The 26,703-nt window shown below is 41.1% G+C and overlaps 1 protein-coding gene across 2 annotated transcripts in view; it reads left to right on the top strand.

Annotated features, from left to right (window-relative positions):
* Positions 1-26,614, top strand: part of ube3c (ubiquitin protein ligase E3C) — a 30,065-nt gene extending 3,451 nt beyond the window's left edge. Inside the window, exons 9-24 of one of the 2 annotated variants that reach the window (XM_085287001.1) lie at positions 788-1,008; positions 1,158-1,309; positions 4,490-4,677; positions 7,455-7,541; positions 8,977-9,134; positions 9,396-9,622; positions 12,403-12,507; positions 12,992-13,079; positions 14,782-14,879; positions 15,308-15,440; positions 18,177-18,424; positions 21,153-21,365; positions 23,298-23,486; positions 23,574-23,640; positions 23,747-23,877; positions 25,438-26,614. In XM_085287001.1, the coding sequence (XP_085143127.1) occupies positions 788-1,008; positions 1,158-1,309; positions 4,490-4,677; positions 7,455-7,541; positions 8,977-9,134; positions 9,396-9,622; positions 12,403-12,507; positions 12,992-13,079; positions 14,782-14,879; positions 15,308-15,440; positions 18,177-18,424; positions 21,153-21,365; positions 23,298-23,486; positions 23,574-23,640; positions 23,747-23,877; positions 25,438-25,608 (2,476 nt within the window). In that variant the 3' untranslated portion in view covers positions 25,609-26,614. Of the gene's footprint in view, positions 1-787; positions 1,009-1,157; positions 1,310-4,489; positions 4,678-7,454; positions 7,542-8,976; positions 9,135-9,395; positions 9,623-12,402; positions 12,508-12,991; positions 13,080-14,781; positions 14,880-15,307; positions 15,441-18,176; positions 18,425-21,152; positions 21,387-23,297; positions 23,487-23,573; positions 23,641-23,746; positions 23,878-25,437 lie in introns of both variants that reach the window. The other variant, XM_085287000.1, reaches the window with a different exon arrangement.
* Positions 26,615-26,703: the final 89 nt, after the last annotated feature.

Raw genomic sequence — 26,703 nt, 5'->3', positions numbered from 1 at the left:
AGTATTTGTCGTACAATGATGATTGTCTGAAGGACAGTTTTAGAGAAATTAGTGCATGCATCTCCAAAAAAAGAAGACAGCGCTGCTATTTTCACTTTTTGGGAAAGTAAGCTAAAACAATAAGCAGTGGCATTCAAAAAACTTAGTTTGCCCTGTATTGTTTAACTATTTACTGAAGGAATTGTCTCAAAAGTTACACAATTCTGCAGAACGCCCGGCACATACAGTAAACAGTGGAGACGATAGCGGCATAATAGCAGGAACAGAAGGTGTTTGTCTCTGTTGAATTCTTTTAAAATCATCCATTAAGCCAATCAGACAAACTACACCAGTTTTTGTCCCTCTTGTCAATAGTGAAGCAGTAATTGCTTCACAGACCAATTTACAACAAGCCATAAAAGTTTCCCAGACTTGCTTGCTCGCTGGAGTGCAGAATACCAGCCTGTTTGTCTCTTGGTTTGAGACATTCTTAATAACAAACGACGAGAGGACTTCTTTTCTTCTTTGAAGAAAAGCAAGACGGGAGTGAGAGGAACTTGTGTACATACTGGCTCTAACAGCTAATTATCTGACTTGGCTCGCCAGATGTGTGTGACCAGGCTACACAAAGCAGCACTGTTTGGAGAGACAATATTGGAGAAGTCACACAGTAGAAAGAGCAGGGAGATGTTAAATCAACCCATACTTTAGTGAATTTATCGATGAGCAAACAGTATTTTGATATTATTTTTATTTTGTTAGGATTTCACACAGTGTACTAATATCTGCTTTGTCTGTCATGTTACAGGCAGTTTGTATTTGCGGCTTTTACCGAGGAGTTCATCTCTGCTCCGTTTACTGAGCAGATCTTTCACTTCTTTATCCCGGCACTATCAGACTTCCGTCACTCATTCCCTTTCGAGGCTTTCCTGAGCTCCCTTAAGGCCACGATCGACTCCTCTTCAGCAGCACAGAGCCAAGCACCATGGCTGTTTTATTTTGTCCTCTCTGCAGGGGAGAACCGCCTAGGTCAGTGGGAGTTTAGAGCTGAACACACAGGCTCATGCTTGTGCTGTACTTGTTTCTCCTGTACATTCCTCTGTGTGGTAATGAGACTGATTTATAGAGTGGGAGATGGGTTAATGTGCGCGGTAATGATGAATGATGCGCGTTGGCAGGCTCACTATCAGAGGAGGGTCTCCTGTTGTACCTCCGGGCCCTGCAGACGCTGCTGCCGCTGCTGCCAGTGTCAGAAAGCAGCACCAGGCCAGAAGTGAGCAGCGACTCGGAGGATGACGATAACGCTGGCATCCAGCCGCTACCCATGCAGGTAAAATCCCCGCATATATGTCCAAATATCTCAGCGCACAGCATGCCTCGGTGAGGGATGTCAGTGTTGATAAGGCCCCTCTACACATTTCTAGCATTCACACAATTCAGTTAATTTTTACTTTTATTTCTACATTCAAAACATGTGCAAAGCCCCATTTTTTTAATTTTTTTTTTTTTTTGTCATGAGTTTTGCTTTGTAGATGTGAAACTGTTCCGCAAGACATTTACCTTTACATAGCATAAACAATATGGCTAACTATAACAAAACAAAAGTTTCTTACAGTCAAAGCAGTTTTGATTTAAGCAAAACTTGAATATCTCAAAAAGGTCATTCTCGTGTCTGTTAACAGTTTTCACTAGAAATGTGACTTAGCCTGTTGGCTGATACCAGCACAAGGTTCATGTTGTACTCAGGTAGGGCTGCTCAATTAATCGAATTTTAATCACGATTACGATCTGGGCTTTCAACGATCATTAAAAATGACTGAGCCGATTATTGGCCCCTCCCTCATTTATCCGCGACACCTTAAGTGGGGCATAAACCGGTCCGTGGCGCAAAAAAGGGTGGAGACCGCTGATTAAGAGGACCCGAGGGAAGCTCGGAAAGCTAAGCAGAAGTTATTTGGAGAGGAGAGTGACTGCCGCTGGTTGAAAAGAGAGGTAAAAAAAACTTCAGTGGTGTTGCACACTATTTTATATTATTTTTTAAAGTCATTATTCAATACGTTGTCATCGTTAACCCTTTAAAGCCGGTCAGAGCAGCACGCTCCGTTTTGTGTAACAATTTTTAAATCCCTGTAGAACCTGAACAGTGTAAGCTAGCGCAATAATTTGTTTTGCATATGAAACCGGAGGAGTTGTACTTACATCTGATGCCATCAGCTTGTCCTCGGTCACGGTTTCCTTCCACATAAAGCTTTGCAAAAATTGCATAAAAAGCGCTTGCAGGAACAAAAACATAATATTCCAGAAACACGCTTTGTGATCCGATCAGCTGTTCATAACACTTCCCACAGTGAAACGGAGTCAGCAGTGTTGCCAACTCCTCAGTAAGGAAAATCGCTATTGGTTGTCCTAAAAGTCGCTAGAAGTCGCTAAATGACGTCATCGCCAAATTTGCATAATAGGTCATGCTAATCTAATTGTAACCTATGTTGTTGGAGAGAGAAATAACATCGTGGAAGAGACATAAAGTGAGTAAAAAACGTCCTAAATGCATTTAGAATTTATTTAGAACTACAAATTAAATTTCTTTTAGCAATTATTGTTTTTTTTAATGTCACAATTCCAACCCTGCTCCTTTACCCGGGCTTGGACCGGCAAAAGTGACCCGAAATAGGCGCTCTGGTGGAGTTACTTTGTGTGTGTGTGTTTATAAGTAGTTTTAAACCTTGTGATCCACAAAACAGCATAAGAGTAAAAGAAGAACTGACTGCGTCACAGCACCCGCTACTTGTTGAGAGTAAAAGCAATAAGGGCTTTCACGTCTTTTTTTTAGCGGGTCTGAAAACTTGCTAAATATAGCGACAAAGTTGGCAACACTGGAAGTCGCGAACTATCGCATGTGCGCCATTTCCTGCCCGAAACCGGAAGTGACGTCATTTTCGCGGAAATGTAGTTTTTTACTTGTAGGCCTTAATTGCCTATACTGGTGTTTTTATAAGTCATGTTTGACTCTATACTTTTCTGAATAGTTTCTGTGATGCTTAGAACTCGAATTGTACTGCTGGAAATGGTTTATTTTGATGCACCTGCTGTTTTCTTTGCAAATTTGCATCATAGGATTGTTTTTTCGTTTTTCCTGCAGTATATAAAAATTGGTGTATCTCCAAAATAAAACTATGAAGACACTCAAAATAAATTTCCTGTTGTTGTAAACTATTTTTTGCAACTTTTTTTGTATTTCAAGTTTTGAGGGATAAACCTCTTAAATTTCTCCAAGTAGAAATATATGTAAAAAAAAAAAACCAAAAACGATTTTCAATTTTTTTGTAGTTTATTGTACTTTTTTGCAATTAATGTAATTACTATGGACTTAATGCATACATATTATTACAATATGGGCTATAACAGTTGTATTGATGTATAGCAACTTGAAATGCTCCCACAAATGGCACTACAACATGTAAAAAAAAAAAAAAAATAATAATAATAATATAAGCTCTGGCGGACTTGGTTCTATAGTAGGTCGTAAGGGTTAAATAAATATCGTCAAATAATCGAGATCTCAATTTCAGTGAAAATAATCGTGATTATCATTTTTGCCATAATCGAGCAGCCCTATACTCAGGTAATGTCAGCCTCTCTAATGTAAGCTGTGTGGCAGCGATGGAGAAGCCACACTTTTCATTGTGTGAACAACTGGGAGTTTGTTTCCCAAACTCAGGAATAAAAGGAATTAACAGACTATTCCTTATGTGCTTATGATGCTGAATGAGTTTAAAGTGATAAGTTAACATAAAGGATGACAATCAGCTGAATAACTGAAGGTAAAATGGCATTAAATCACAACATTTGCCAAATTATTTCTTATTAGCTTTGCTATGGCGGTTGTGGTTGGTTTAGTTTGTTTCTGTGTTTTTGTGTTTGAAGCAGGATTACTCATTACTTATCGATGGATTTAGAGTAAATATTTACCACCAGTTGGTGGTTGGCCCACTGTAAACATGATTAACTTACGAAACTGAATAAATGAATATTTGGAAGGATTCTGCACCGCTGTGGCTTAAAACATTTTGCCTCAGACCTTCAAAAATGCGTACATTCAGACACCTCGTCTAGCGATAATAAAGCGATAATATACGATACAATATATTTTATTGTCCTAGTTGGGAAATTCGTTGTGCACTCTTGTGTGGTCACAGAAGATGCTTTCACCAAGAGCCAATAAACATTTCTTTAAAAGAGAAGTAAATAGATAACTGTTATCACAAGCACAAACCAGGCAGATTAGTAGCAACAAACACTCCACAATACTCTCATATGACACCGACAAGTTTAAAAACTGATATTTAAACGCTTGGTTTTATTAACAGTAACCTAAAAATTGCAGATTGCATCTCGAAAATAAACTATAAAAAACTAAAATAACATTTTTATTTTTTTTTACCCTCGTACACATACTTCTCAATCACATAATCACAGTCCTTTAAATAACACTCATCTCTTTCTTCACTAGGATGACAGCCGGATTTCAGTTCAGCTGATAACAGAAGAGTGTGTCCACAAACTGGACACCAAACACCAGACTAACGCCCTGCTCAACCTGGTGTGGAGGGATTCAGCCAGCGAGGAGGTCTTCACCATGATGGCGTCCATCTGTCACACGCTGATGGTGCAGCATCGTCTCATGGTGCCAAAAGTCAGGTACAAAGACGCACATTTTTGGGGGGTCTTTCATTCTTCCTGTGTCATGTAATGAAGTTAATGTAAGTAGCCTTACGCCAGGAGGCGTGTCTGAATCAAAAACACAACCTCAAAGTAAATGTAAAAGCTTTTCGTTTTTTAAATGGCATATCATAACACTTTGCACATCTCGACGGGATCAGCCTTGCATCCCAGGAGCCACCTGATTGAGAGGAAAACTGTGTGTTTATGTGTTTCCGCGCTGTAAGCAGTAATGTAAGTAACGATAAAACCAGGCAGGCAGGCAGTTATCAGTGGTCCGCACCCGCTGGCATTTACAACCGGCAGAGGAAGCCGGGATGTCAGGGAGGCTGTCAGTTCTGGATGAGGGCAATTACCCCTTTTCAGGTTGATTGCATTAGGGCCAGGATGTCAGAGGTAGCGTGGGGGTCTAGATGGTGCATTGACTGACAGGAGGTGATCAGGCTGAGCTTCATGGACGGGCAACCAGCTCTAGTTAATTATTATTGAAGCCAGTTGCTGTCAGTTCATTTATATGTGAGGATGCATTTCGGGATCACATTAGCAGCTCTGCTTTACTAGACAGATATTTTGCTATTATTTGAATCCATAACATTCCCCAAATCCTTTCAAGTAATTATATAAACTGGGCATGTGCAGCTGGACTCTAGTGGTCAGCTAGTAATTTTGCATTGTTATTTACAAGCGGTTGACAAGAATTTAGAAGAATTTCAGCCCTTATTTTTAAATTAATTTATTTATTTTTACAGCTTCCTCTTTCTCTCGGCTTTTACCATAAATCCTGTCCTTCCTCTTCCATCATTATTGGATATCTGTACAAAATAATTAGCTCACTGAGAAAGATTAATCACTGCAGGAGTGGATGGGATAGCTTTACAAGAGGCTAAGGGGAGCAAATTGCATTCTGGTCTTGATTTACGAGTCTTAAAGCAAAAAAAAGAAAGGAAAAAAAAAAAAGAAGCCGGCCAGTCGTGCAGCCAGCCCAGCACACTGCCTTTTTAATAAATATGTAAAATGTCTCATTAAACTGCACTCCACACTTTTTTCTATAGGGTAACTTTAAAAGCAGGACAATCAACTGGGACCAAAATAGATTTTTGATTGATTTGCTAATTATACTTAGCTCAGGTTTGTTCTGGAGACCACGCAGTAATTCACTTTAACTGTTAGGGTTGGATATTTGGTGTAATTTCACTTTGATTGTTTGGTTTCTTCCAGTGTAGCACTCTGCTGCTAACAGGGTCACTCTGATTAAGTGACCTCCATTTACTTTTGAACCGTTACCGCGATCTTTGTGGTGGTGTGATTAAAAAAAAAAGAAAATGCTGTTGGTTCATGCGGACACAGAAGCCAGCAAAACAAATTTGTCTGTAGGCTGAGGCGCGTTCAAGGCTCACGGTATCAGATCTGACCTGAGCACGGCTGATGTTTCGGGGGTTTGTTGTTTGTTTGTTTTTTCTGCTGAACTGAGATTCTTTCATTAGTGCAAAATGAAATGATCCAGACATTATTCATCAACCTGCTTTTTACACACACACTCACACATATGTACACACAACCCCTTCTGATGTCTTGACTTTGTTTATTAGTGGTTCATTCCATGATTGAAATGGGGGTTTGGGTTCTCTCAGGCTGTAAATCAGCATGTCAGCTGGCATTTAGTGTTTTGTTTCCCATTTCAATCAAACACCCACATCACTTGTTATGGGCCCACAGCACTGCTCCTTGCTTCCCTCCAGTGTCTTGTTGCACTGACAGATGGCCTGTGATCAACACAAACCACTTTTCAAGCCATATTGAGGTTTGTCTGCTCCTAATGTTAATCTCCATTTTGGCAGATTGGATGGTGGAATGGGAATTTGAACATTGATACTGAGATGAGACTATCTAGCAGACATGGAATTGCCCCTTTCCCACTCAACCAACTTTTATGTTTTTCCTCTGCTGACCTTTATTCCTCTGTGTTACTGTGAACACATGATGCTGCCCTGTTAACGGCAATCATCCTCATACAGTAGGTGTCAGTAGACAGAGGCCTATTATATGCAGGGCTACTTCATGTTGCTTTTCAGCTTACTTACCACATTATTGTCACCTGTTCTTATCCTCCGTGTGAAAAGCCATGCAATTTAGGAGCATACACAAAAAAAACACACACTTGAACAAAGAGCGCCTTCACACCTTGGTGCCACAGCCCGTTGAGTGCAGAGAGACTAAAGCAAAGTATGTGGGCCTTCCTCTGCGTTATCATGTAATTCACTGTGAGTGTGGAAGCATGCCAGTACTGCAGGGTCACAGCGAGGACCAGGTTTCCCCTCCTCCTACGTCCTGCATTGTCTTGTCGCCCCGTCCCCTGGTCATTAAGTTAAATGGGGCTCCAGCAGGAAGCCAGAGGGCTGTTTATGGGCACCCTCACCACCAACTAGTTTACTAATGGAAGGTGCCTCACCTAAATAAAGCTTAATGGCTAATTTAATCTCCTTTTGCCCCTCGCAAGGTATGAAAGGACAGAAAGAAAAAATACTAAGAAAATTGTGTGAGGGAAATATTGGTTAACAGTGTCTTTTTCTGGGTGTTCCCTGATTAACGGGACAAAGTTGACAATCTCAGCAGGGTAAACAGGTTGGCCAAGGGTAAATGTATTGTTCTTCACACTGATTGTGCCATTTGATTGAAATATCTCACTCAAGTCTTTTCAGTTCCATTTAATATACTTAAATATTTCTGTTTTATGTGCTTGTCTTTGTTCTCTGCAGACTTCTGTACAGCTTGGCTTTCAATGCACGCTTCCTGAGACATCTCTGGCACCTCATCACCTCCATGACAACCAAGATGATCACTGGGTGAGCTACTCTAACATTGACTATACGATTTTTATCTTTTGAAGCATTGTTATAGATATGCAGTGAATCCAGAAAGTATTCACAGTGCTTTATTTGTTGCACAGTTTGTCATGTTACAGTTTTACTCCAAGATGGATTCAGATACATTCAGATAGATCTGGAACATTTCTGCAGCATTGAAGGTCCCAATGAGAACAATGGCCTCCATCATCTGTAGATGGAAAAAGTCCACTAGGACTCTCAATAGAGTTGGTAACCCGGCCAATCTGAGAGATTATAGTAGAAGGGATTTAGATAAAGACGTGACCAAGAACTGCGATGGTCACTCCGGCAGAGCATCAGCATTGCTCTTTTGGAAAGAGGAGAATTTCATTGTCCTTCCAGAAGGACAGCCACTTCTCCCACACTCCACCAATCAGGCCTGTGTGATAGAGTGGCCAAACAGAAACCACTCCTCAATGAAAAGGCAGCTGAAGGAATCTCAGACCATGAAAACTAAATTCTCTGGTCTGATGAAACAAAGATTGAACTCTTTGGCCTGAATGCCCAGTGTCATATCTGGAGGAAACCAGATATTCCTCATCAGCTGTACAAGACCATCCCTACAGTGAAGCATGGTGGTGACAGCATCATGCTGTGTGGATGATTTTTCAGTAGCATAAATGAGAAGACTAGTCAGGGTCGATAGAAAGATGAATGCGGCAATGTACGGTGACATCTTTGATGATGGCCTGCACTGAAGTGCTCTGGATCTCGAACTAGGACAACGACCCTAAGCACACAACCAAGATAACAAATATATGTAAATATTATTATGGGGTATTTTGTGTAGAATTTTGAGGTGAGAAATTAATTTAATCCATTTTGCAGTATGAGTGTAATTTGATAAAGTGTGGAATAAGCGCTGTGAATACTTTCCAGACGCACCACGTTTGTATCGTAGATGGTATAGAAGATGGGCATTTGGATGAAAGGGGAACACACAAACATCCATACAGTAAGAGATGAAAAAATACCAGAATATCACCCACCAAAACCTCAAAGAAGCAGACTTTTTGGACAGTCTTTACCACACTACAAGCCATAAGATTAGTCCGATATTAAAAATGCTCCAGAACAGGCAAACAGCACACGCACAGTAAAGATGTCCAGTTTAATGACTTGAACTAGTGGATGAGGCCTAGCAGACACCAACCGGCTCCACCTGCCATTCAGTGTGATTCAGTTAACCAGAAGCAATCTGTAAATATGTTTTTTAATGCTGTAAAGTTGAGCTTTTAACATGGGACTTTTGCAGTAGGCCTCAGTTGGCCAGTAGACAAACTGCAGGTTTTTAAGCTCCCATTAGCTTGTATCCATGTGCAGTATATTTCTGCCTGCTCACACAACCTTATACTTATTTTTTCAAATGTTTATGTGTCTGTGTTTCCTTTAGGTCTATGGTGCCACTCTTACAGCTGATCTCCCGAGGGTCTCCCATGTCCTTTGAGGACTCCAACCGCATCATTCCTGTCTTCTATCTCTTCAGCTCTCTCTTCAGCCACTCTCTTATCTCCGTGCATGACAGCGAGTTTTTTGGACATGCAATGGAAGGTAATAGACATAAACATCTGTTTAACTTGATATAATGGCGTATCTATGGTTCTCTGGTAGTCCTCTAGGTGCCCTGTTTTATATCTACGTTACATATTTTATTTGACAAATATTTTGTACAGAGGTCGTTGGACAGGCGAATGTACGACAGATTGGGATACATATCCATCCCATATCGCTCATTTCCCGCTTTGTCCTTTGTTTTTAGCAGTCACAGGTGGTGCAGATCGATATCTGTAAATGTATTTTCCCTCTCAACAGGTCAGACGCAGTCCTCCATGATGCCCTTCACGCTGTTAGAGCTTGTGACTTTGTCTCGCTGTCTGAGAGATGCATGTCTGGGTATCATCAAGCTGGCCTACCCTAAGACCAAAGCAGAGCACAGAGAGGAGTACATGGCTGCCTTCCGTAGTGTGGGGGTGAAGACGAACACCGAGGTTCAGCAGCATATCCAGGCCGAACAGAAGCGCTGGGTGCAACTCTTCAAGGTAAGATGTGTAGTCCTATATATATATTATAGCATTTTTGTTTGTCTGTTTTGTATTTCTCATTATGTCCAGGTAAAATTATTATCTTCTTCATTTTCAGAGCATAAAAACGTGTGACATTGAGGGTTTTGCCAAACACAAAGTGCACATTCAAAAAAAAGCTAAGAGTTAAATTGATGGAAAACAAAAGTGTATCAAGTAATGGGAAAAAATATCAGAGTTTCTAAAAAGCAGAACTTTCAAACTTTGCAGTTCCTACAGTTCTCTAAGTGCATCATGGGAAATAAAGTCAGAAACCTGCTTTCTCACTGTGTGGCAAAGCCAGTAATTTGAAAACTGAAGTTTTGAGCAGTAAAATGTCAGAAAAAGCCCCACAGTCTCATTGTTGCGAAAATATTTTTCCTTTAACCTGCTTACACGTGTGTTTAACCCTAAAACATGAGGCAGGAAGTGAGCGCACAATGTATCTCAGTAGATATACCAGCGAGAGAAATTTAGCTAGTGTTTTAAGATGAAGTTTTTCTTTATATTGAGTAGAAAATTTTAAATTTAGCATAAAATTGGAAACTTTTGAATCTTTTCTGGCCTCAGGTGTGGGCATATTTTCTGTCATCGATAAGAAAAATCCAGAGTAGTCATGTGCAAGTAGGAGTTAAGATCACAAAGCACAATAAGGATTCGTGCAGTATCTCAGTAATTAGCTTTCAGTGCACACATGTATTTAGTGAGCATTACATATTCTTCATGAGTCTTTCCTATGATCATGCTAAATCTGTTTTATTGAAGTCTGTTCATCAGCATGTTAACCGTGAAGCATGGCACATTAGCGATGGGCCTAATTGTTGTGTAGTCCCTCTGTGCGTTGAGGCAAGATTGGCCTAATGCTTGTCCATACCAGTGGAAGTTAAGCATGTAAGCATGAACAGGCAAAGATGAGACGGAGCACCAGAGAGGTCATACGCTGATTATTTACCCAGAGGAAATGAGGCAGAAAACATCCTCAACTTAATCCTAGTCTCGATTCCACATCTTCCTTCCACTTCTCCTCTTTGCTTTTCTCCACGAGAAACTGTGTTTAAGCAACTTTGTTCTTGGCCCTTAGACAAAGGATTTAAAAGTGAACGCTTGTGTTCTCTGAAAGGTGGTGAATACGTGAAGCGCATGTCTGGGATTTTCATAAAAGATCAGCTCAAAGGCCTCTTGTCAGCTAAAACGACCCATTAAAGAAGTGGGGAGCAGGGGAAATGCATTTTCCAAATTGAACGTTGGGATTTACAGTCGGTTTAACGCTGCTGACCCCTAACACGCTAATGTTTGGTTCGTGTCATCAGCTGTCCCTCCCCATCTTTTATCACCTCCATTGTCGAGCTATCTATTTAATTGAAAGAAGTTAATTGAATGAAAATGATCAACTAAGCTTGTATTAATATTGCTAATGGAACTTTCTTCTTGGCTATGTTTGGAGAACGATGTCACGCCGGAGTTTGGGAAAGGCCCATTAAGGTTTGCACTTAACCCGATGGGCTAATTAAGGAATGCTTATTCATTCCCAGAGTCAGGGGGTAGGTCTGCTCCAAACCCATCGTCACGTGCCTCTTACAGCTTTTTGCACTTGCCATTATTGCGGGCTCTGGTTGCCTCCCGGTGATTGGCCAAGATTGATTGTTGCTCTATGTAAATGACATGCTTTAGAAATGAACATGTCGATTGGAATAATCTAGCTGAGGTACTATACGGAAATTGACTGGCTGCGAGCGTTACATCTTCATGCAAAGACGTGCATGTGATTGTTCAGTAGGTGTCTAACTCGGACTTGCCATAGCAACAGGGGAGCCTCTTATTAACATTTGAGTCATTAGCAGACTGAAAAAGCTCTAAAGCCTTTCCAGACATGGGATATGTAACATTTTAGGCCTCATTAGTTTGCTAAAGTGAGGGCATGCTGTCATTCAGACATAGGTCACTTTGTATGTTCACAGAGATAGACTCGCAACGGTTTCCAAATGTGCAAAAGACTTGTTGCATAAGTGAAATGTAAAGGCACCATTTAGTTAAGTTATTTTCTACTCTGTCTGCTGCAGCGAGAGATAACGGGCCACGCCCCTCTCGCACTGGCTCAGAGAATCACAAATGATGGCACCAGAATCAAAAGTCTGAATTTATTGGAAATTAGCAACTGAGTAGGGATATGTTATTGCTGTTTAGGTTCAAAGAGGAAAAAATGCTGTTGCAACTTTTACTGAAAGAGGCCCCGTTGAAACATGAAACATTCACATGGCGTCAGAATAATTCAGGTTAATGATACAAGTCTCAATCCTTTAAAGCATTATGCATTCGGACAAAGGTTCAGTAATATCAGTGTAACCAAATGGAAATATCATTGCAACCCTTCGCCCTTCTGCTACAGCTCTGTGATCCAGTGCTGCTCGGCCTTTTGCTTCCTCTGTCCGATGGCTGATGTCAGCAGACCTCGCCAGTAATTAACAGGGCTGGACGTTGAGGGATGGCGCAGGTCGTTTTTCTTTTATACTCCCCATAAATGGCGCACTAATGGCTAAATTCTCAAATTGCTTTTTCTTTTTCCTCCAAGAGGAGGCACCTCATCCTACTGAACAGCCTATACATGAAAGAAAAAAACAGCTGCTCTCCTCTGAAAATAGACTTTAGCCGCGGTTTTTAAGAATTCTTGTAGGGATGCTGATGTCAGACTTAAAGATGTTAATGTGGTATGTGTATGGATGTGTGTGTGTGTGTGTCTTTGTGTTTGATTTCCACTTTAGGTCATCACTAACTTAGTGAAGATGGTGAAAGCTCGTGACATCCGCCGACCCTTCTGTCCGGCAGGTCACTGGCTCTCGGAGGAGGTCAACATCCGGGCCGATAAGGTATTTACCTGTCATCACAGCTGTTTGGTTCATTGTTACATTGCGTGTTCTGCATTGGTTTAATTTTAATAGACAGAATTATAAAATGAATTTACCCTCTTAAGGGTAAAATGATCATCACAACACATTTTATCCCTTCTAACAAGGTGAAGACATGTTTAGAGCAAGTGAGAGGAGTTTCATAAACTTCAGCTTATTTTCTTTTCTTTTTTCGTTGCACAGAAGAGCATAATTTCAAGAGGTGGTAACAGAGTCAGCATATTCTACTGTTTGTAGCTGAAAAGTTAATGAAAATTATTCTAAATTAAAAAAAAAAAAAATAGTTATGTGTACACCACTGCTGTAAAAGTAAGAAAAACTTTACAAAGACTTCTTATTTTAAAGATGTTTTGGGCTTGTAAAGTCACCTGTAACCCTTATTCTGGCTCGAAGGCACAGGCAGGAGCTTCAGGTTCATCATTATCTTCCTCTCTTTTCTCTCCAGGTCACCCAGCTGTACGTCCCATCTGCAAGACACGTATGGAGAACACGGAGGATGGGCCGCATTGGGCCACTTCAGTCTACACTGGATGGTACTGTAATTTCTGCTGTTAGGTGTTTTTTTTTCCCCTTATAAAAAGATGGGTGTCAAATTGAGCCCCTTTACCTTTTTCTATGTCATCTAATTGACCTTCATATTTATCCTGCTCTGAAATCGCAGAATAGTTGATGTTTATTTGTCATCAACTGGAATGACTAGACTCTTAAGCCTATTATCATCAGCGCTGTTTAATGTACACCACACAGCTACTCCTTTGGCATTTGGCAAAGTTTAGAAGCACATAATGTTTGTGTCAGCTTGATAAGTAGTCCAAGAAATCACAGTAATTGCTGTCCAAAGTCACCTTCTCTGTGTTTGCTTTTCATATATTATGGAATTGTGCATTGATAATGTATCTGATAAGAGAAGTTTGAGTGTAAAATCATGTTTGTGTAAAGGAAGTGTTATTGCTGATAGCCAGTAGATTCTTCCTCAATGAGTGAGATAAAGAGATAGAAGTACATTTCCAGTACCATAATGTTTCATTCACAGGCCTCCCAGGGATGTGAAAAGAAGCTGCAGAAAAGTCATTAACCTTCCCCATTCCTACCAAGATATATTAACCACATTTTCTCTTCATTGACTCAATTAGGCACTCAGGAAAATACACTGACGTCGACACGGGGCTTCATCAGGCTCACTTTGGGTTTCTGTGAAGTACGGTGTGAAAACAAGCTGATAAAAATGTGTGTATGATCTACCCAGTGCCACTCAGAGGCCGTGTGGGATAAATTCAATTAGCGTGAAAGTACCTGATGAAGTCAGCCACATCTGGTCCACGTGTTTGTCTGGCCTTTTCTCATTTCCTTAAATGGACAGCCCCATGGCTGATGAATGAGCAATGTATTGACCACTCAGAGGCCATATTTCTCCTCAAAGATGGAAACCTGATGGGAAAATGCAGATCAGATTGACTAATTGGGCAGAATAATTGAGCTGCAGTGGACACGGAGGAGGGTGAAGAGCGGTTTAGCTATTGTAGCGTTTTTTTTCTTCTGTGGGCTAAACAGTCTAAATGCCAAGTTTAATACAAAACAAACAGCAGCCTAATGGATAAAGCCCAGCAGGTGGATGGACAGGTCACAGCTGGGTTAATTAAAAGGCTGTAGGGTGGAAAGGGTATTTAATGGTTGGCCTGTGGACCGATTGAAGTTTTAATCGTAATGCTTAACAGTGAGGAGCGATTATGTTAGATGAGTGTTACAGAGTGATGTTGGAGAGTGTGCTTCCAGCTCAAAAACCACTTGGCTGTTAAATTACAAATATTGTGTATTAATGAACAATTATATTGCACATACTGAGGGTTAAATTCATCGGCGTAACTTTGTGCTGAACATTGGGGGGGTCAAGATCTGTGTCTAAATAAATAAATAAATCCCCAGATGAATAAACATGCAACTATTTTGCTGGTATTTATGCAAGATAATTCATAATTTTATTGGGGGGATTATATTGGTTGGGTCATAACCCCCCTGGGAATTACGCCCCTGGTTAAATCTGAGACTCATGAAGTTACTTTTTTTTTTTTTTATAAAAGCACAAAGTATTTAGATCATGAGTTTTTTTTACTGTGATTTGGACAAAAATCACTAAATAACTATATTGTATAAAAACAAGAAGAAAATGACTGATTCCCTGCATTAAAGCAATCGCTAAAATATCGAACACTGTGGGTTTGTTTTTTGTTTTTTTAGTTGGTTTAGAGCCTCCACAGCTGTCTGTGTCCGAGGAAAGACATCTGGCCATCCTCACCGAGCTCCCATTTGTGGTGCCCTTCGAGGAGCGAGTGAAGGTACTGCACCGCTGCTCCATACTCAGCTGCACCATAAGGCTTTGAGTGTTGTATTATAGTGATTGCCTTTATATAGTATACATATAATGCTATTAAATTTGCTGGTTATTTTGAGAATATTAAAGCTTGCCAGTAAGTATTTAACACTGTGGTAACAACTCGAGTGCAGCGCTTTACGTCTTTGTAGCTACATTCATATTTTTTTATTGATTGGAGGTAAAAGTAGAGAAGCAAAAATCCATTTGTTTCAGTTATCCAGTTACATATTTGGATTTTACCCATCATTGGTTAGCAGCGCTTTGCTTTTAGGAATTGTTCGTGTTTGTATGTTCAAAATCTAAAGCTCAAAATAATTCGCAGGATTAAACATTTTATAACTCCCAGGATTTGTCACTGACCCTGTCACCGGGTTCATGTCTGTCTTGTAGATCTTCCAGAGGTTAATCTTCGCCGACAAGCGAGATGTGCAGGGGGACGGCCCGTTCCCCGACGGCATCAATGTCACCATCAGGCGCAACTACATATATGAGGACGCCTACGACAAACTCTCTCCAGAAAACGGTACTGCATGCGCGTTACAGTTTCAATAAAAGAAAACTGTAATACGTGCATTATTTTGTGGGTAAACAATGTGAAGCGAGTACATCATAGCACATTACACCATAGAAAACGTGCAGCTGCGTCATTCCGAGCACAAGAAATGAGGCGGCATTCTGTAGTAAATGCCGATAATGTTCCCGAAACTCTTGTTATGCTCCATTAAAATCTTAATATCAAGGATCAAGGTTTTGGTTAGCAGCAAAGATGAAGGTTGGCTCTCCTCCTGTGCAGAGTATTGAATTTCAGTAAAGCTGTAATTGTGGTCGCGATTATTATAATGGAGCGCATAAAAGCGGAATCAATTATTTTAAGTCACCTCTTTTGTGTTTGAATTTGAAAGGGTGCTCGAGAGGGAGCAATCTGATTAAAAAGAGTAGTAGGAGACCTGGGCTAAAGACATGATCTATATCATTCATGTGTGTATATACGTTATAGCTGTCTTGATTTATTGCCATACATTAATTATTCTGAAAGATGACCTTTTACAGAATTTGATTATAATATTTTGCAGGTCAAGAAAGTGCTTTAGTGCAAAATGTGTTTGTTGGATTAAAACGCACAGCACTTCAGACTTGTGGGAATATATACACCTAATGTCCACTTCATTAGGTACACCTTGCTTGTATTGGGTTGCCTTCAGAAATGCTTTAATTCTTTGTGGCACTGATTCAAAAAGATGCTGGAAACATTCCTCTGAGATTTTGGTCCATGTTGACTTGTTTCTATATCACACAGTGGCTGTAGATTTGTCGGCTTCATATCCACGATACTAAACCCATGCAAATTGTAGCCTCAGTTTCTCTTTCTTAGTGGACAGAAAACAGCTGCAGTGGCACCTGGTGTGATCTTCTGCTGCTGGAGCCCACCTACTGCAAATTTCAGTGTGTTGTGTGTTCAGAGATGCTCTTCTTCTACCGTGGCTGTAATGAGTGGTTATTTGTGTCTGCCTTAAGCAGCATGACCATTCTCCTTTGAACTTTGACCTCATCAAGGCATTTTCATGCAGACAATTACTGCTCACTGGATATTGTCTCTTTTTTGGATCATTCTCTTTAAAATCTACAGATGACTGTGTGTGGAAAATCCCAGCAGATCAGCAGTTTTTAAAATACTCAGAAAAGCCCGTCTGGCACCAGCCACCATGCTAAAAATTACTTAAATTATCTTTCCTCCTCATTCTGACGATCAGTTTGAACATCAGCTGGTTGTCTCGACCATGCCTATACGCCTAAACATATTGATTTGCTGCCTTGTGATTGGCTGATTACATATTTGGATTAATGAGCAGTTTCCCTAACAGTGGGTGGCAAGTGTATACATTAATACTGTTTTTACATTTTCTGATGGTAAATAAGTTCAACCCTCTAAAGGAACCTTTTAATATTTAATAGATCGATAATAATAACAAGTCAAAATAATTGCAATTTTATTAATTATTTAAAAAAGGAACCAGTCAGCTCGATAAAATGTTCAAGTTTTAGTTTTAATATAAAGGTGACATCAAAATGGAACAGGAATATTTCCTGTCGGCTGCACTGAATATGAAATAATTTAGTCACTGTGTAAATGGTTTCACAGGGTTACTCAGAAGGTCACTGAGGGCAAAAGTTAGGAAGAAGGTAGAGGAAGTTATGTAAGTGAATGTTTGCAAACCTCCACTAATGTGATTCTGTCAAAATGGCCTAAAAATCTGGACTTTGATCTTAACTTTTACAAGTTGTTGGGCCTCTCCGCTCATTTCTTCTCCTTTGCTGTGAGGCATAGATTACTTTGATGTGTTAATCACTGTTTTTTTTATATGCATTTAATTGTTTCTATTCACAACAGTTTATATTTTTACTTGCAAAACTGATTTCCTGCTTAGAACAAAATAAAACTACATAAATATAGGGGTATTTTAAACAATGGGGGTCATCCAGCTGATTACCAGGAAGGGCATGTTTGGTAAACACAGTCACATTTCATTTGTTAGCTCATAAAAGCACTTAGAAAATAAGTCAGCAAGGTTTGTTTAATCGGGGGGAAAAATCAGACAACAGATGATTTTAAGCTTTAAAAAACATATGAAAGTGTATTTTTTATGATTAGAAATACTGAATGCAGTGTACACGTGATGTAAAAAGCAGCATGTTGTGACTGCTGATCCACAGGGCTGCCAAAGAGTTACAAGAAACTCAGTCTCCTAACTTCCAAGAGTAACCAAGGTCAAACCGAACTTTAAAGTAATGATGCAAGAGTTCAGTTTTGTCCTGAATTATAACAATCTCACTCCACTTATATCACAGGAAATGGTTTGTTTCCTTATATGCCTTTAAGCTAAAACTATTGTTTTAAAGCTAGCAGCTAGCTTTGTTGTGAAAACCTCCGTTTATATGCTGTTCTCTCAATTTCATGGCAGGAAATAGGTTTGTGATCATAAAAACTGACAACATGACCATTAACTGTTAGACTGAAGATACTGGCAGTGTGTCTCAATTAATTTCCCTGCTGGAAATTACTATAAAAAGTAATGTGAAGTGAAGAATAAAAAATCTCTGAGATCTTCAGGAGGCTGTTGGTGACATTTATGGAGGGAAAATAAATTCAGTTTACTGTGACCATGAATGTTATCAGAGAGTGTCTTTAATATTTATTCTTGTTGTACCTTGATGAAATCTTCCTGATGTCCCGTGTCTTTTTTTCTTTCTTTTTTTTAAGAACCGGACCTAAAGAAGAGGATCAGAGTGCACCTGCTGAACGCTCACGGTCTGGATGAGGCGGGAATCGACGGAGGTGGGATCTTTCGCGAGTTCCTCAATGAGCTCCTCAAATCGGGCTTCAACCCCAACCAGGGCTTCTTCAAGACGACCAACGAGGGCCTGCTGTACCCCAGCCCCGCTGCAGAGATGCTGGTGGGAGACTCGTTCACCAGACACTACTACTTCTTAGGCAGGATCCTCGGAAAGGTGAGCCTCCAAAGTAAAACACTAAGAAATATTAACCTATATAATGGAGGAGTTTGTCAAGAACTTAAATCTGGCACTTGCGTGGGCTTTATTTTCGTTAATGAGCAGTTTGCGTAATCTGTTGATAGCATTGTTTTTCTGCCCCTTTCCTTGCCTGATGGCACTATTTATTAGAGCCTAATGTTTCTAAATCATCCTTAATGCATGTGGTGGTGATTGTTTATCAAGATGCCTCCTTCAGGGGTGTGCGTTGTTGGGAGGGGGGGGGGTACCATCTCAGTCTGGAGAAGAATTACCTCATGACAAGCGGTCGCCTCTCAATTAGATCTTCCATTAGCCGATGATTCCTACCTCTTGTTTGTGTAGTGATCACATTTGGTTGGCACTAAATCAGCAGCTCGTCAGAGACAGGACATAAATAAGCGTTCAAAGCATGTGGTAATAGCATTTTGATCTCTTTTACAGTCAGGAACATCCAGGTCTCTTCTCTCTTGCTCGGCCCTGGGTGGTCCAGTCCACTTATCAGAGCTCTGAGCCCCCCCCTCCTCTCCTCTCCTTTCTTCTTCTTCTCTGCATTCTGTGGAAGTGAGACATGATCAATCAGCAGTTACAAGCTCCCCACCCCTACGTCTTGCAACATTGTGCTCCCCAGAGCTAATGGTTCAGGCAATTAGGCGGTGGGAAATTAATTTGAATTTGACTTTCAATTAACCTTACCTTAAGTTCCTCTTTCTCCATAAAAATGGACGTTTGAGTGGCCACTTGAGAGGTGTATTGATATTTGTTTAGTGCCGTTATTGCCTGGATAAAAGGCAACCGTTTATATAGATTGGGATTGCATCACCGCTGCTGCAGTGTGCACAGTTCACGGCGCGGCTCAAAGGACACAGGAGATTAATATTGTTAATTAATGTCCGAGGCGTGCCATTGTTGTGGAGGTGATGTATTACAGGCAGGAGTGGCTTGTCTGGGGGTACTCACTGAAAGTGGATTGAACATCAGAATAGAGGCCGGCCATCATCCTTCTTCCTCACTTGTCCACCCAGCTGACAAGCTGAAAGATTTAAGGCACAAATGGGAAAACATGAAAACAGGTTACTTTGCTGCTGCGGTGGCATCGCTTCAACCTAAAGATTAAAAAGTTGCGTTTAATCTAGATGGGAGCATGCGTTTGTCCAAATATCAAGATTCTCTTTCAGCCTCTTCGGCAGTGGCCTTTTCTCTTTGTGAACTGCTTTGATCCGACCCAAACACCAGCTCTCTGCACAGTCTGCTCTCTGACTGATAGTTCTGCACTGCTGATTGATAGAGATGCGTTTGGAAGGCATTATAATTTTATTGATTTTTAATGTTGTAAATTAAGGAGTTTATTTGGCAGCAAACAGAATGCACCTGCAATGTTGTTGGCATTTATTCCACCTGATGGTGCCGCGATCTGCTTTAATTGCGTTGCCACTGCACTCACTTATATTAAAAGGGCCTGGGCCATAATAATTAATTCTTTCCAGCCCAAGTCATTTTGGCACAATTTCTGGCAATAAACACTCATAAATAAAGTAAATGGCATTGAAAAAAATAAGGCTACAGGTTTTTTCCATATACTTAATGCTGCCTCTTCCCAGCACAAGTGTTATTGATAGGTTTCAAGGGGCCACGCCGCGCATATGGTCTGAAATGAGTCGCGGCCACGAGAGAAATGCTAAGTGGATTATTTTGCATAAAAAATAGACAATGTTTGGAGTTGCACAATTAACCTGTGTTTAGAAAATAGCCGTGATTTATGCTTGCGTGTGTGTGTGTTTAAGATGCATGCATTATGGAAATCCTCTAGATTTATAATCCATTTAGCTGATGCGGTCAGGGTTTTTAGCGCAATCATTTATAAAGACCTGTATATTTTAATGTCTCCAATGGGCTCTTTTTCGGACTATTCAAGTACATTAGCTTTTCGTTTTATGAGTCACCTGCCCGGCTGTGGTACTTAATGGCATTTAAGGTCAAGGTGAGAATTGGCATTTATAAAGTTTGAGTCCGGTGAAGCAGAAGCGTGTGTGTTTGCGGTAGGTTGTTTTGTGTATTTTCAGATGTGATCAGATGAAGTCTCTATCACTTCGTTCATTGTTAGGAGTTTCAGGCAAATGTGATATTTTGTTATTATTTTTTTTCTTTAATTTGTGCTTGCTAGCATTTTGGTTGCTACTGGAAGCAGGCTCTTAGTTATTTAATTGTGGTGTTTGATGCAATGAAACTAAAAAACAAAAGGGCAGAAAAAATGGCCACTTGAGGTTGCCTCTAAAAGTGAGTAAATCTCTGAAGATGCTGAATAATTTAGGAAGCGACGTATTTGGTTTTCCAAACGGTACAGTGTTCCCGTTCACCTGGACTGTAGTTTGAATATATTTGGCTTCTCTGGTTGGACAAATACAAACTCTGAGGGAGGGCACGATTGATACAGAGAAATACATTTTAATTGGAATCGAATTTAGAATCAACTCCCTGTCTTAAAAGTTGCCTTAATGAGATGTTGCTTACTGCTAAACTTGAATGGATTTGGTGCGGTAAAGGTAGATTTTATGCTGAATGCAGAAAATATTATACAAATCAATTTTGAGTTTTTGTCAGAAGGTTTAAACCCTCAATTAAAAAACCCCCAAAACAAAACAGAATTTCGTGGCAAATTATTTCTTGATGCAGGCTTTAAGGGATTAACATCAACATTTTCCCGCAGGCGCTTTATGAAAACATGCTGGTGGAATTGCCCTTTGCGAGTTTCTTCCTGTCCAAGCTTCTTGGAACCAGCGCAGATGTGGACATTCACCACCTGGCCTCCCTGGACCCAGAGATGTATCGCAACCTGCTTTTCCTCAAGAGCTACGAGGGTGACGTGGAAGAGCTGGGCCTTAACTTCACCGTGGTCAACAACGATCTGGGAGAGGCTCAGGTGACCGGAGTTGGGGACAGGGTGGGATTTAGTTGGATAAATGATTCACGTGTACTTTTTTTTTTCCATCTCTTTGTATCCTGGTCATGCTTAGCCGTCTGTCCTTCCTCCTGTTTGGTTTCTCTTTGTGGCGTTAATAATTCATTTCCCTCATAATGTACCACTTTTCAGCTCTGAGAGAGATAAAGCACGTCACCGCTGTCACCCTAAGCCCTGCTGCGGTGCAGCGAACACAGCAGCTCTGTTGACCGTTCCACCTGCCTTTCCCCGAGAAATTACCTCACAACACGCCTGACAGAAGCAGCTAGCTGCTCTTAAGCACGCCCCCTCCAAAGCTCAAGGCTCCGGAGGTGAACAACCACCATCACTCTGAGTCACCTAAGCCCAGACCTGCACTCTGCACGGAGCTCCTGTTTACTCAGGGTCTTAGCGCGTCGTATTAGCTCTTCTCAAACACCTGAAATGGTTGAGTCACGGTACAGCCCTCCTGGTCGCAAACACGACAGGGAAAACAATTTGTGAAAGATTAGGCACACACCCGGGAGCAGTCTGCCCTGCATTTGCCCTCGTGAGATAGCCAAAGCAAGCAAGATAACAATAGTAATTCTCTTACATTAGCACATAATCAGAATCCACTGTGAGTGAGAAAAAGACAGAAAATGATTAACTTTAAGTTAGACCACAAGCAGTGCAAAGGTAGAAGCTGAAAAATAACACAAAAAACCACAAGAAAAACCGCTTACATTATAGTGCGGTCTGGCTGAGTATTGCGGCACTGAACGCCTTTGTGAAGCTTATTGATTAGTCTTTGTTAAGAATGCGTCAGAGGTGCTGATTCATCACCGCTGCAGTTTCAGACAATAGTTTTTATTTTAGTTAAACAAATATCCTGTAAAGTGTTTATCGGTCAGTTTTTGTGACCGTCTGCATGCGACCATTGTTAAAAGCGGCGTTCCTGTTTGCCACGTGTTGGAGGTTTATGAGAAAAATAACAAACAGAAAGGGAACTGGTTCCAGCATGACAACCTGATCCAACGTGGCAGCTGAAAGTTGTTCACTGCAAAACGATGATGTTGAGCTCATTTTAGTCGAGCTATCTGTGACAGTGATGCTGAAAATCAGTGCAAGTTCATATTTTTCTTCATCCGGAAGAGTTTGAGCTGATAACTGGCACTTTAGGTAGAAAGACACAGAAAGGTGGTTATCCATATTTTGGCCAGCTGCAAATAACACACTGACTAAAATTAGGAAAATTAATGCAAACCCAGTCCTGCAGCACCTTGAGATGAGATTTAATCCGCCGTGTGGATCGTCCTGATTAAAACTTTTCACATTGCCACGTGGTGCAGTGTTGCAGTATTTGCAGGAAATGCAGCAGCAACAAAGGCAGTGAGTATTTTTTAAACCCCTGTAATCAATTTATTGGAGTAAAAGAAAGAGGAAATAAAGTTTCTGAAGTCACGTTTATACATGTGAGTAATTTAATTGTCTAAACACTAGATCTCATATCCCAAGACAGCGTTGGAAAAAGATGAACATTACTTTTTTTTTTCTTTTCTTACTCCTGCGGATGCTATGATGTCATCGCACTGCCAGCTTTATGAACTGAGACGAGCACATCTTATCAAGTGCTAACTGCTCTAAAGCTAATGAAAAGAGAACACTGGGCCAAATTGTATTGGACCAGATGTTCAGTAGTCGGGCTATATTTGGAAACACTGAAGTGCACTTCTCCTCACACTTGCATGGAGAGAGCTTTACCTTTAATCAAAGTGCTGCTGAAACTATTTTAATGACCTTTGTGTTATTGAATTAAATCCTGCACGTTGCAAATAAATACTCGAACGGTCACCTCGCAACTGAAGAACTTTAAAGAGAAAATGAAGAACTGTGAAAGAACCGTGTAAATGCCTCGTGTGCCTTCTGATGCAGGTGGTTGAGCTGAAGCTTGGAGGCAAAGATATTCCTGTGACCACGGCAAACCGAATAGCCTACATCCATCTGGTGGCTGACTACAGGCTCAACAAGCAGATCAGGCCTCATTGCCTGGCCTTCAGACAGGGTCTGGCCAATGTGGTCAACCTGGAGTGGCTGCGCATGTTTGACCAGCAGGAGATTCAGGTATTCTACACGTGACATAAATAACTGAACCTGAAGAAACATAAAATGTGTTAAAGAAGCTAAAAATATGCTTTGTACATCTTAAAGGTTCTGATATCTGGGGCTCATGTGCCAATTTGTCTCGACGACCTAAAAAACTTTACAAACTACTCAGGTAGGTACAAAGTGCTTTATTTTCTTGTGTATGTTTTTTCTGCAAATTCTCATTTATAGAACTGAGAAATTTCATTCTAACTTTACACCCTCATCGTCATCTTCAGGCGGGTATTCAGCCACTCATCCCGTCATCCAGATCTTCTGGGAGGTGGTCGAAGGATTCACAGATGACGAAAAGCGCAAGTTGCTGAAGTTTGTCACCAGCTGCTCCAGACCACCGCTGCTGGGCTTCAAGGTGATGTGGACTCCCCCCCCTTCTTCTCTCTGCACTTGCCTTGCCCACCATTATCCTCTGGTTCTCCTTCCTCAACAGAAGGGAGTGTTCCCTCTTTAATAGGCTTGTAATGAAAATGCCCAGACTGATAACAGCTTAGAAAATGATCGTTTTCAAATTAGCTGGCGATAAGACCCGAGTCTTATCACCACGTCCACTGTTGTTTTATAGTTCATGACCTTCCTCTGCAGAAGAAGTCTGTCTGCAGCTTCGCATGCGTGGGCTTGGCTGGAAAAACCTTGGCTGGTCAAATATTGCCGCTCAGAACTTGGTAGCCTCTTGAACTTTTCAACTTTGCGCGACGGGGCAGAAAGCAGCAGTTTTCTGCGAGATTAATATGCAAGGAAACTCCATCCATCTACTTCTGAAGACCGTTTGCTGAATCATTACCGCTAACCTCCTATTTCTGAAATGATTTCCTAATTGGAAGCTGTTTCGCTTTCTCACTGACTTGATTTGTGGGACACTTAAGTAGTTTGAGATAGGAGAAAAAAGGAGAAAGTGTTACTCTGAGCCATTAAACAATTTTTATGTCATACTTTGTCAAACCAGAAGGTGTAATCATGATATGATTGGTTTTAGTACTCCTTGTTATTGTCATCGGTTAAGAAAACTTGATTTTTGCGCTGTGGGGAGCAACGCTCTCCTCCTCTCTGTGTTTGAGTGTTGCCTTCACTCCACCATTGATAAATATGACTCCGCTCCTCCCGCCTCCGCTCGTCTCTGGGCTGCAGAAGGCGGTAATTCGTAGGGAAGCGGCCCCTGACCCGGCCCTCAGCTCAAGCCAGCTAAGCTTTAATTAGCTGTCGTGATTCGGCCCAGGATTCATTAGAGGAGAAATGGCTCTGTCAGGAGAAGCCGTTTAAAAAAGATGATGGAAACTCTCCATTTTTCCCCCCCAAAATGATGCCTGCGGTAATGACACTTTCTCAATAAGCAACGATAGTTTAATACGGTAATTGTCAGAAAAATGGGGTCATTATGGCCAAACCCCTAAAGAGCCATTTAATCGGGCAAGTGTGGCCGCTGAGCCATCTATGCTAACTTTAAAAAGCAGGATGAAATCAGGGCGGAGTACCTGGTGCGTTGGCCCGGCCAGTGATGGAAACGGTCCGTGTCACCGCCTGCGGATGAGGTGGCCTCATCGGCGAGAGGCTTGATTTAAAAAAATGCCAGCTAGACAACATGAAATGACCATTCCTCCAGCGTCTCATCCAAGGGTCAAACCGTGGGCTGATTTCCCCACTCGGTGCCTTTCAAGCACTAAGATTATTTCCTCAATTTATACTTCCACTGTATTAGCTTAGCACTTAATGTCTCTCTTTTAACATTTATCCCCTTGTGGAAGTTGACAGTTATTGCTTAATCTGAATTGGTTTTGAAATTGGGATCATTACGGACACGTGTTGCCTGTCGCCTCATTTTTTTTTTTCTTTTTAATTTCCATGGTTCTTAAACGCCTCGGGGATGTAGAGATTTCTCTCTATCAGTTTCTAATTGAAGCCCTTCACTCATAAACAGGAGCTTTACCCGGCCTTCTGCATCCACAACGGAGGGACTGACCTGGATCGCCTGCCCACCGCCAGCACCTGCATGAACCTGCTCAAGCTCCCCGAGTTCTGTGACCAGCACCTGATGAGGAACAAGCTGCTGTATGCCATCGAGTCATCCTCCGGGTTCGAGCTGAGCTGAGCTGAGCTGTGCCTCCAGACATGGATGCCACAGAAGTGGCTTTGGGGTGAAAGACTGAAAATAGACGAGGGAAAGCAAACCATGCACTGACTGATTTTACTGTTTGTGTGTGTGCGTGCGTGCGTGCCAAGCCGATGGTGAGGAAATGCTCCCCCACAGACTGAAAGAAGGGTGCTTTTAAATCATTTGAAATGTTGAATCCCTTCTTATTCTTCAGACAGATCAGCAGCTTAGTTAAATTTTGCAGAAGGTATTTTGTGCATACATTTAAAAAACAAACAAAAAAACAAACAAATGTGTAACTGAATGGAGAAATGTTTTCACCAAAGATTAAGCGGCATCATGTTGAAACAAAAAAAGGCAATATAACAACAGACTGGGGGGGACAGAGTGGGCAGGACTGTAAAGCCAAGGGCTGTGGAGGCAGGAGGAGCTTTTGTGTACAGCCGTCATGAATTTTCACGTAGAGGTCGGTGAACCTGCAGGTTTTTGTGATTTCTCGAATTGTTATTATTCCTAGTATTAACCGTCGTGTCTGATAACGATACAGTAAGTGTGCACACGCCATCTGAAGAATAGAAATGACTTGTCTTGCTGGATGTTTGGGGAGGGGAGCACTGAAGGTTGGTTTTTTTTTTTTGTGTGAATATGTATATGTTTACAGCTGCTCTTGTATTATTCATCTATTCAGTATTTGTACAGGTTTGTTTTTCCTCTCTCCTTTTCACGTGACGAGTTTCTGTTTTCACACACGTCTGCTTTAAGGTGAACGACCCCCCCCCCTCTCCTTCCTCCTGCAAATTTGCTTTTTAGTAGGGGGAAGCAGCAACTGTGTCATGTTTGATGAGGCTTACAGATGATCAGTGTACCAACAGGCTGAAAAAAAAATAAGAGTGTATGGAAACAAATAAACCCACTTTTCTTTTTGATTTTTTCCCTCCATATTTTCTTGTTACTTGTAATTTACAGTAATGACCGAGACATAAAACAGTGCTTTGTGGGAAAATCTCCTCTTGAGTTTTATGGCCTCTGACATATAATTAAAGAAACATCCAGTTAAGAAACACTGAGCAGAACTATTCTGGCCTTGAGATG

Source organism: Mchenga conophoros, linkage group LG9 (genome assembly GCF_057382185.1).
Source record: "Mchenga conophoros isolate Kocher_MC1m ecotype Shallow Benthic linkage group LG9, M_conophoros_male_GT1.1, whole genome shotgun sequence".
Lineage (NCBI taxonomy): Eukaryota > Metazoa > Chordata > Actinopteri > Cichliformes > Cichlidae > Mchenga > Mchenga conophoros.
The sequence above is the reverse complement of the archived record's forward strand: the minus strand, read 5'-3'. Positions and strand labels throughout refer to the sequence as shown.